This window comes from Physella acuta, unplaced genomic scaffold, assembly GCF_028476545.2.
Source record: "Physella acuta isolate Inbredline_101_S28 unplaced genomic scaffold, ASM2847654v3 ptg001433l, whole genome shotgun sequence".
Classification (NCBI taxonomy): domain Eukaryota; kingdom Metazoa; phylum Mollusca; class Gastropoda; family Physidae; genus Physella; species Physella acuta.
In genome coordinates, this window is record NW_026732948.1 from 334,260 (window position 1) to 346,076 (window position 11,817).

Sequence of the window (11,817 nt, forward strand, 5' to 3'; positions counted from 1 at the left end):
GGTTCTTAAAAGCCTGAATCTAATAGCAATACATAGTAATTTTAGTACCATTTAAACAATGACAAAGTTATTTTTTTAAGTTATTTATTATTTAACAAAGCAAAACAGCTAAAAATAATTATCATTTAGTTGATTGAATGCATCTAAAGACATTTACACCTACTATACAAATGTTGATAAATGGGCCACATGTATTTGTGCAGCTGGCATATCTAGGAGTACCAAAACATTATAAACACATTATTTACAGGTATGACATAAGTTTCAATCAATAATATCAGTTGATGGTGTATCAAACACCTGTGGAGAAATTAATATCAAGAGAAAGTCAGATATTTTAATCTGAGTAAAAATCATAGCATAGCAATTGGCTAGTAAATACTCCATCTTGCGTAGTTTAAGTAAGAGATTTTTTTTCTAGAATAGATTTTTTAATTGATCATTTTTTGAGCTATCTCAATCAAAAGTTATTATACTACGAAAGTCAAGACTTTAACTATTCTCTGGTCAACACATTTATTTTCATTAACAATGTAAGGGTATGAGAAAAAAATAAATAAAATACTACAAAGCCACACAATAATAATTATGCATAACCCTAAGAGTAAGCAGCCTCTCATTTGATTGTCAATTTTACAGGACCGTTGAGACAAAACCAAGAAATGTCAGGGTCACTTAATGAGAGCATTACCAAGCTACAAAACACAAATTTAAGCTTGAAATATTTACATGACTTGCTTTACTGCAGGCAACACATTCATTCAGCTAGAAAAAAAAAAGCTATGCATGAAGAAAAAAGTAAGTTAGTCTTTAGATGATTACAATGAGGGCCCACTCATTAAGAAACTTGTAGGCACCTGTCACTCTGTACAGTTGAGGTTCTCAAGAAAATTCTGCTGGAGCTCAAGAAAAAATTATTTTATTAAATAAAAATATCTGCTCTGGTATTTCAGTAATCGAAAATGTGTTTACCCTGATGTTTGGTGATGCAAAGTCTTTTAGCTAAAAAAAAATCAAGTATTAAATCACTATAGTGCTAAAATAAAAACTTGTTAGCGAAACAGATACATAGGCCTATGTGATTACTCATAATTATTTACATGATTTTAAACTAGTTTACAACTGTATAGTTTGCTTATGATTTTTGTTCAACAAAAACTGTACACATAATCAACACTGGAATGAATGTGGTAAAATGTTAAATGCAGAACAAACACAATTTTTACTTTCTCGTATATACGTAGTATAGAGAAAGTATTGTAATCGTGCAAAAAAAAAAAAAATCGAGATTTTTACAAATCTCGACGTTTTACACCTCACTGATACGGAAAAACATAATTTTGTAATCTTGTCCGTATGTCTGTGTGTCTGTGTGTGTAAACACGATAACTTGAGTACCGTTACAGCTAGGTTGATGAAATTTCATATATAAGTATTTTATCAAAATCGTAGATCCGTATCAACTTTTGAGCGATTTCCGATAACCGGAAGTGGTACTTTTTCTACTTTGAATTTTTCAAAAGCCTATAACTTAAGTACTATTTCAGATAGAGGAATGAAATTTCACCTGTAAGTAAAAGATCTAATTCTCTACCTTCTGTTAAATTTTGAGTAATTTCCGTTGACGGGAAGTACTAATTTACGCTATTTCCGATTTCTCAAAAACGCATCTAAATTTATAAAGTACTAATAATATTGCGCACCATTATGAACATCTTTATTCGGCGTTCGCTTGGTGCGCAATACTTTTTTCTATGAGATTCTATTCTATTTTAAAAAGTTTAAGTATTTAAAATGGATTAAAAATCATAACTAGATCTATATCCCGAGTTCCCATCCCCTGTTGTTTTATATAAGAATATTCGAGAAAGTTTAGGGGATATCACTCCCGGTTTATTTTGATGTTAGTTTCAACACATTTTGTACATGGGCAATTGATTTGTTTAAAGCCATCTGACACAGACAAATCCAACAGTTGCTTATATTTAGCATAGAGAAAGGTAGCCCTCCAAATTTTAGAGACATTTCTCTACAACTGTGTTGAGTTCAGTCAATTTCCTTTTTGTTACTCCACATAAAGATACAATTATCAAGGAAATGACTGAGACTTTTCTTCACTGAAGTTCAAAATTTTGTTCAAAAGCCAACAGTTGTTTAAAAAACCAACAGTTGTTTTGTAAGAAGGCCTACAGTAAATTTGCTGTAAAAAGTTAAAGCTAAATTTGCTGAACAAAGGAAAATAGTATTAAATATTGCTGAACAAAGGAAAATAGTATTAAATATAAAAAAAAATACTAATTTTTCTCACAATTCAACATCTGGCAAATTGTCATGAATAAAGGCTTTAAAAATAGACTGTATTAGTGGCCAGGTTTGTATGGATTGAATTCATCTTTCTTGAGTGAAGCCAGACTGTGGTTCACAACACGATGGTGAGCCTCATCAGCTCGTATGGCCAAAATTACGTCTTTCATTGTAGCATCTGGCTGCAATTTGAAAAAAAATAGTTTGAGTTTCAATTTTATGATATATTTTATATTGATATTTGTAGAATGTAATTTACTGTTTAGCTAAAATACAAAAAGTGAGAACAAACTACTGATTGGGTAAGGTAACTTATTGTGCAAGTAGTTCTTAAATATTCAGTGTAAATGTAAGTTAAATTTTTATTTTCACTGCTGTTTAATAAACTGAATAGCAAAGTCTCCAGCTTACAGTTGTGAGAAGAAATGAATTTACCTTGAGCTTCCAATATCGCACAGCTAATTCAGGAGCAGCCTGTGTTTTCCAGTGTTGCATTGGTCCACTTTCAATATCCTAGGGTAAAACAAGAATTTTAATTTATATAAACACTTAATATCTTGGGGTTAAACAAGAATTTTAATTTATACTAGAATACCCGTCATCCGTTGGATAACTGTGGGTTTCGGGGGTCATCCATCAAAAAACATCACGTCTGTCACTCAGAGGCATAGCGACCCTTCCCGGCGCCCCGGGGACAAACTTTTCGATTTGAACCCCCCCCCCCCCCCCGCAACATTTCGATTTGCAACCCCCCCCCTCCCCTCAAACTTTTGATGTGCACCCCCCCTCCCCCACTCAAACTTTTGATTTATTTTTCCAAACCATTTTGGCGCCCCAACATATGTCTCTGACCACACTATCCTTTCATATGCTTAGGACAAAGAAACAGATGAACTCTACTTCACCTGCCCTGTGTCCTGCCAAGTTCAGATAGGCAACTTTATCATTCACATCTAAAAAAAAAAAAAAATTGAAAAAAAAATATCATTGACATATTGGTCTAGAACCTGTGCCACCCGCATGAGAGCCGGCTACACTACCAACTTAGCTATTTACTCGTGACGTCACAAATGAATTTTTATACTATACTTTGAGTCTCCTTATGCAACTTGATTTACGCGCATAGATCTAGATCTAAGTCTAGTAGTAGTAACTTTCAAATTAAATTTTATCTTAAATTAGCCAAACAAAGATTTATATAAAATAATTAAGGCCTGAAATAGATTCTAGATGAATTAAGGCCTGAAATAGATTCTAGATGTATTAAGGCCTGAAATAGATTCTAGATGTAGAATTTACATTAAGTCTAGATCTAGAATTTACATTGAGTCTAGTGACCTAGATCTAGGCTAGATCTAGATTCTAGATCTAGATCTAGGCTAGATTCATAACTTTCCTTCGACAGCTGATCTTTAGATCTAGAGAAATTTATCGTAAAACTAAATGAAAAAGACAGTTTAAAATTGATATAAGTGTTGGAACGTAATAAATACAGCAAACGGACGTATTGTTAAAGTTAAAGCCGACAGAAAATTAGCTTTAGAACGCGTTAAACATTGGAATGGGAACACAATCTTCTTCGATAGGCCGCCATTATCGATGTAAAAAAATAAACACATCATGTGACGTCACTGTTTCCGTCGAGTCTAGTGGCTTTTCAAATCTTTAAAAAAAAATTGTGGTTAATATACCTATGAATAAATCAATAAATTAATTAACGTCTTTAAATAAATTTGTGATTAACAGTCTGTCTGCATTAAAAAATTATTCTCTACCTACATACTATTTTACAGCTCTCCAGATAGAGTAGAACATATCACAATACTCGATCAGCCAAACAAACAAACAAATAAATATTCAAACATGTAAACAAAGTTGAGTTTTAGTAGTATTAGATAAACACTTTCTATATCCCAGGGTAAAACAAGAAGTTTAATTTATATAAACACTTAATATCTTGGGGTTCAACAAGAATTTTAATTTTTTTTAAATACTTTCAATATCCTAGGGTAAAACAAGAACTTTAATTTATATAAACACTTTTAATATCTTGGGGTTCAACAAGAATTTTAATTTATATAAATACTTTCAATATCCTGGGGTAAAACAAGAACTTTAATTTATATAAACACTTTCTTTATCTTGGGGTCATAGAAGAACTTTATATAAAGCTATTCAGCATTTTTATTGCAAATGACTTCAACAAAAGAGAGTTTTCTAAATGTACTAATGTGAATATTTGGAAATTTGAGATATTTAATATTTTAGGTTTAAATTTGACTTATATAGGTCCAGGCAGTTGTTTGATTTTGGAATTGTCTCTCCTAGAAGAGCTGCTCTTTCCAGCTGTCAAGCCTCATCTGCCCAAGTGTTCAAACTTGGGATCACGCTGAGCAAGTTATTAAGTATGAAAAATTGAAGTAATTTAAAAAGAGTAATTGTATTGAATTTTTAGGAGGTAAATTTAGGCTCTAAAATGAAATAACCCCATTTCACAGTTAGTACAGTTAATTGTGTAACTGTAACCTACTTGGTATTTAGATTTTTACACCCATATAACCAGACTTAATGAAAAATTCATATTTTGCTTTTTTTTCAGTGTGCTAATGTAGTGCCTGTTTAAATCAACACTGTTTTACCATAATACAAAATCATTTTTAATATTATTTCAGCTTAGTGTTTAACCCTTAAAGCACGCGCCATGTGGCCTAATGCATTATAAGTTATGTAACAGCAAATCATGATCGTGGCTTGGTGCTTTAAGGGTTAAACATGTAATACAAGTAAACACACAATTGAAAAGAAAAGAATGAATTAAAACAAGTTTTTGAAATAGAGCTATGAGGACTTATTTTTTAAGCTTAGTGTAAAATAAAAAAATTACTTAAAACAACTAGGCCTATTTGAAATAGAGTTATAGCATATAGCAATAGAACTGTCAATGGTTGTCACTAACCTCTAAACACTTAGTGTAGGTTTTGACAGCTTCTTCTTCCAAATAGCCGACAAAACGATGGCAAAACTTGGCACTGAAGACGTAGCTGACACCAAACATTGTCACAAAGAAACCTGACAGGTTAAAATAGAAAACCATCACCAAACTAGATAAACACTGTTTTACTTGTCGCCAAAGTAGAACTAAACAAATCTATCTTATTTTATAATTACAAATTTAAAAAAAAAAGTTTTCAAAAATATCAGTAGGTAAACTGTAGTATCCACATTTTAATACTAGGCTACAATTGACTTTCATTAAAGTAATAGCACAGTATGGATCAGATAATGTGGAGTACAATGGTTGAGGCCTTAAGCCTTAAGCTCCACCATGAGTATAGACAAAATTGATTTGACTTCACATACTCCTCTATAGAGGACTAGGTGAAGTCAAATCAATTTTGTTGATTGACTTTTGAATCAATAATTTGAAGTTTAGTGTAACTCACCCTGGGAGTGTAAAGTTTACTGTAACCCACCTTGGGAGTGTAAATTTTACTGCAACACACTGTGGAAGTGTATTATAACTCACCCTGGGAGTGTAAAGTTTACTGTAACTCACCCTGTGACCCAATCACACACAACCTGAACATGAGGGATGGCTGTTTCAGCTGTAATGCAGTTAGCAGGTGCATCCTTTCATTTTCAGCTTCCTCTGTGTGGAGAAACTCTTTATTAATACAAAACTAACTTTTAATTAATAACATGTGTATTCACATACATGCAATTAATTACTTAATTTTTATTTTATTTGTGTATAACTAACAAGTTGTATTTATCTGATTTGTGAGTAACTTGACTGGTGGTATTTACCTAAGGATGTCTGGTGGTATTTACCTAAGGATGTATGGCAGTATTTACCTAAGGATGTCTGGTGGTATTTACCAAAGGATGTGTGTAAGGATGTCTGGTGGTATTTACCTAAGGATGTGTGGCAGTATTTACCTAAGGATGTCTGGTGGTATTTACCAAGGATGTGTGTAAGGATGTCTGGTGGTATTTACCTAAGGATGTGTGGCAGTATTTACCTAAGGATGTCTGGTGGTATTTACCTAAGGATGTCTGGTGGTATTTACCTAAGGATGTCTGGTGGTATTTACCTAAGGATGTCTGGTGGTATTTACCTAAGGATGTCTGGTGGTATTTACCTAAGGATGTCTGGTGGTATTTACCTAAGAAAGTCTGGTGGTATTTTCCTAAGGATGTGTGTAAGGATGTCTGGTGGTATTTACCTAAGAGTGTGTGTATCCAGCCCTGGTCTCTCTGCATCCTCCTCAAGGACCTCATGTGCCTCATCATGGCTGCTACCATACCTGGCACACCAGCCACAGTCTCCAGGAAACAGATGCGACTGGCAGAGTTTATAAACATTTTATTCTTTCAATATGGCAATAATGTTTTGCTCTTATTAAGATGATTTGTGAACTTAAATTGCAAATGTTATAGATTACTAATTCAACAATTTTTAATTTAAAAAAATGTGTATTTAATGATTTTATTTTTACTTAAACTAAATTAAGTTATTATATTCATTAAAAAAATGTTGGGTATTCCATTACATAAAGCATCAAAACAAACCTACTTAAGCCATTTCCTCTCATTTCTCTCTCCACTTTTAAAACCAGAAAACACATCAAAACCTCCCCTTAGTAGTTGTACTGTGCCATAGGCTAGCTGTAAAAAAATATTTATAGTATTTAACATTTGGCAGATGTTTAAGTGAACATAAGTTGTCAATTTATGAAGATTTTTATTCAGAAAATGTTTTAAAATGGCTGAGCTAAAATTGATAAAAGCAGACAAATGAGGACATGAAATAAGAAGACTAGCGATGACAAAACAGCTTTTTAGTTACTATTAGAAAATGGCTATTAAAGGTTTAAAAAAGTGTATTTTTGTTTAATATCCTGGTAAACTATACTAATGTGAACAGGTTTTTTTAGACAAAGTTTTTCCTGAGTGTGTGTATGTGTGTGTGTGTGAGTGGGGGAATGCACATGAAACTGCATTGGGGGTCGGGAGGAAACAAAACTCCAGTTAAAGTATATATTTTCTGTACAAAATATGTTTTTCTATTTCATCCAGAGTAGGTAGATGGGCATGCTTTAGGGTGATGTGAGAGATGCCTGAAAGAAACACTGATTGTGAACAAACCTTGTCAACAATTCCTTCTGGTGGTTTGTGGGTAATTTCTACACTGTGAAGCTGGTCCTCAGTCCTGAAACATTACACAAACTTTAGATTTTATAAAACAAGTTTTTTTTACAACAAATGTGAGACTTTGTTCAAGTTCAAGGTCAATTTAAAAAAATATTTCAAGGTCAGTTTTTAAAATCTTAAGTTCAAGTACTTCAAGATCTTGACTGTATCATTTATGTCAACTATGTGAAAAGTTTGTAAGTTACCAGATGGGGTGTGGTAGTGTATACACTCCAATTGGTGGGGTGTCCTTGCCATCCTTGCCCTTCTCTTCCACGGTTGTTGTTTTAGTTGTATCAGCTGTTGCACTCCTGTTCAGTATTTTAGTAGTTTGAAGTAATTAATGCACTCAATTGGAGAGAAATATTGTACGGATAAAAAACTAGTAGAACCTACACTTTCGACCCATGGACCATAAAATAGTAGGCCTACAATTATGACTCATGGACCAAAAAGTGGTAAGACTACACTCTCTACTCCCATGAAGAAAGTAGCACATATTTCAATATTTACCTAAAGTGTGATATATCTGATGGGTCGGGTAGGGTGTCATACTTCCCCTGGCGAAAGTTTTCCACCGCTTTTTTAACTTCTTTAGAGTCGGCAAGGCCTCTGACCTGAGAAAAAATAACAGTAAAAGACAATGTTATTTGATAAGACATTTTAGTTGAACTGAAATGGACATGACATGAAATCAAGGGAAAAATGCAACTAAGCCTTACTAAGCTTTTCCAACGTGTGACAACATAGTTTGCTTAGATGGTTGTGACACAAGAAAATCCTAGTCTAACTGGCTTGGTTACAATCTGCTGAAACTTGTTTATCAGTAAAAGTATGGTGTGACATCTTAAGGTAAAGCATGGTGTCACACTCACATATTTACATCATCAGGTAAAGTATGCTGTTAGGTCGTAACTTCGTTGAATGAAGTTCATTCAGACGGCAACTGTGTGAGCTACATGGCCGTCATGGGACCACTGCAACCGTCAGCGTTTAGTGTCATTAGAGCAGTGAGCCTAATCTAAAGTCTAATGGCTTAAATTAGTACATTATCATTAAGCATTTGTTGATTTAGTCCCAGAGGTCGCCACAGTTGACTAGAATGGTGATGTAATTTTAATTAAACTAAAAGTCCTAAGTGGTTGGGAGCTAATGTGGTATTGATTGAATCATGAATGTATGATGTGTAGTATTGTTCATTAGTGAGTGTAGTATGTAGAAATCTAGATCTAGATCTAGAAGTCTAGATATCTAGATCTAGTAGGGTACGTGTAGCACTGTAGGAGTGTCAGTGTCTGACTGAGTGTAGGAAGTAGGAATGATTCAAGGAGAAGCTTTTACTTTTAAATCGGTTATTTTATTTTTACTTGATCTCAACCCACGTATGCGTTAGTTTCCGCCCGTGACAGTACAGCGGTAAAACTTAAAATCAAAATACTTTAAATCAATTTAAATATGGATAATTTAGTTTTTTAGTATTGGCATATTGGTGCAAATTTTCATAACAAAAAGTCAAAATTGACTTACTTTTACACTGGCCAGAAAAAAATACTAACAACTTAGCAAATTTTAAAACAGCGGATGTTTTTTTCCCCTCAATATTCAGTCAGTATTGGTTCTTTCACATTTTCATACTGTGTTTGACTATGTTGAAAGCGGAGATATTCTCCGCTAATTTGCGGCCATGTCACGTCTTTAACTTTAAGACGTGTCCCAAATGGCTTACTTCCTTATCTAAGGCCATCTGTCAGTTCAACGTGACCCACGACCCCAACACAGAACAATTTGACATCGTTAGTAGACCGGTTTCATTCATTTACACACAAAAGTGCTTTCAGCTACGCATGTACGATTCTTTACTTCTGTTAAAAGGTCAAGGTGATACGTGATCGCCATATTAAAAATAAAATGCTGAGTGTTGGGGTTGGATCCGGCTTAAGCACTGGGGTGAGGGAGGGGGGTATTTGGCTACATAACACAAAACTAAAAAACAAAAACAAATAGGCCATGTTCATTTTTGGAAATATGGATGCTGCATGGACTTGCAAAGTATAAATTAAAAGTACCGCTCTGAATGTGTGTATGCGTAGGTCTAAATACTAAGTTACACAATTATTAGGTCTAAATAGTAAATACCAAGTAAACCCTTTAGTATTAGGCTAACGAAAACGACATTTAATTTTCGACTGACATTTATCTATCAAAATGAAAGTTAACTATTTAAAGTAACAGTTACCTGTTGAAATGAAATGTGTTCAGCTGGAAGGTCCCGCCGCAGCAACATGTTATTGCACACAATCGCTGACCCATTCAAGAATTGTGTGGAATATGACCTGCTGACCACAGACGACACAATAGTTGAGTAGGTGGTCCCATGCCTTGATAGTCCACGGCAAGTTGCAATCAACGACATCTTACAGGTCCAAAAAACTGGTTCAACTTTCAATATGCTTGTTGTTAACCGAAGTTTTTATAAATGTAAAGTTTTAAATTAAGTCTTTTAAAATTTATATTCAAAATCGTATAAATAGTATTCGTTAAAACAGGCGCATACAATTCTTATTTTGAAGATCCTGGAATCCAAAGCACAGCGAGTTTTATAATTTTCAAACTTTACAAATATCTAAATGAAGCTATTTATTAAATGGATGCTATACACACAGTGAGAAGCGCTCGCTTAGTGGCAGAAAATGTTTGGTAACCTCGTGAAATCAGCTGCGCCCAGGGGACTCCGTTCTATTTATAAACAAAATTATTCTGAATTCGGGTCACTGACATGCGCAGTAGCACACATGAACCTCGTATTTCTTCTTATTATTCCCCATAGCGCATACTCACGTTCGGTGCATTCCACTAGTTCAATGGGTTGAAATAGAGTACTAAAAGTGCAGCTGGCATTTATGTGGATCAAGATAGTCTAATTTACCACGCTTGATTAAAAATAATCATTTAAAGTAGGAAATATTCATATTTTCGAAGAAATCAATAATGACGCAATATGCTGCTAAATTTAAATCTGTAGTTACATCAGTTTTCTGACGAAATGGGGACACACTCGGCCTGTACACAAATTATTTTTCCTGCGGTCACGTAGTTCAGGATCTATTTATAATTAGTAAAGGATTGTTTGTGTTGGTAGATAAAAAAAGGTTTGCCATGGGTGATTCAGGGTCAGTGGCGTAGGCGGGGGTTGGGGGGTGGGGTGTGGGGTTATAACCCCCCCCCCCATGGACCTCTCTGTAAATTTTTTTATTGCCATAATAATGCTGTAACTTACTTAAATCTAGTTCTGAATCAGTATATATGTATATGTATGTTTATTGTTACAACTATCTAAAACTGAGTTGGTTATCCCCCACCCACCCACCTTATCACCTGAACGGGACAAGCCATAATTGTATACAGTGTTTCTTCCAGACTTTTTTCTCCGGGGTGGGGGGGGGGGGAACTTGATTTTTTTGGGGGAGGGGGGCGGTGAACATTTTCCGGGGGGGGGGGGGGGGCGGACACTAGTAAAAGTACATGTTTACTATATAAATTCCATCTTGTTCGGGGGGGGGGGGGCTGAGTCCCCCCCCCCCCCCCCCCCGAACAGATGCCTGGAAGAAACTCTGATTGTATAGAGCGACTTTAATGTCACACCTTGGTATACGCTGAGTAAGATTATAGAGCTCACGTGACCGGACAGGAATGAATAAAGTGGTTTTGTTTTGACTTTGCTTAGTATGTTCTTAATAATTGGACCATACTCATTGTTGATCTTTTCACGAACCTCTTCATTTGTAATGTGATGTCTTTAAGATATCTCTGGGAGTCTGTGTAAACATCTCACTTTCAGGGCCTGGATCAATCTCTGGGTGTCTGCATTGAGGGTCCATGCCCCACATCCATACAGGAAGACAGACCTTATCAGTGGCCACATGAGTTTTGGGGGTGCGGACTAAGTTTTTCGGGGGGGGGGGGGCAACCACTGGTATAGGCAAAATATAGGCCCCTATATAGATTTTATTTGGTTCGGGGACGGGAAGAGATGCCTGAAAGAAACACTGCTTAGATTTGCTTTCATAGCCCTTTTTCCACACAAAGAACAAGGCAGCGTTTTACACAGGATTTTCACCAAAATGGGTTCATGCTCCCCCCTCGGCGAGCATTATCTGCCCAGGGGGGGGGGGGGGCTTTTGGAGTTAGCAATTATATGCTCCCAAGTCAGATCACCCGAAGGCACGTGATGCCATACCAGACCATACCCTATCACTGGAGCAGTGGCGTAGCCAGGATCGTCTCAAAGGGGGGGGGGGGGGCAATTTTTACCCGGGGACA

General features: G+C 35.3%; 1 protein-coding gene across 1 annotated transcript; it reads right to left on the reverse strand.

Annotated features, from left to right (window-relative positions):
* Positions 1 to 1,424: 1,424 nt before the first annotated feature.
* LOC131927717 (uncharacterized) lies at positions 1,425 to 10,229 on the reverse strand. The gene is made up of 10 exons (XM_059283495.1): positions 9,734 to 10,229; positions 8,011 to 8,114; positions 7,704 to 7,808; positions 7,453 to 7,516; positions 6,881 to 6,972; positions 6,531 to 6,649; positions 5,861 to 5,953; positions 5,261 to 5,373; positions 2,740 to 2,817; positions 1,425 to 2,486 (listed from the first exon to the last, which is right to left on the reverse strand). The coding sequence occupies exons 1-10, from the start codon at positions 9,908 to 9,910 to the stop codon at positions 2,361 to 2,363; spliced, it is 1,071 nt and encodes a 356-aa protein (XP_059139478.1). The 5' UTR covers positions 9,911 to 10,229; the 3' UTR covers positions 1,425 to 2,360.
* Positions 10,230 to 11,817: the final 1,588 nt, after the last annotated feature.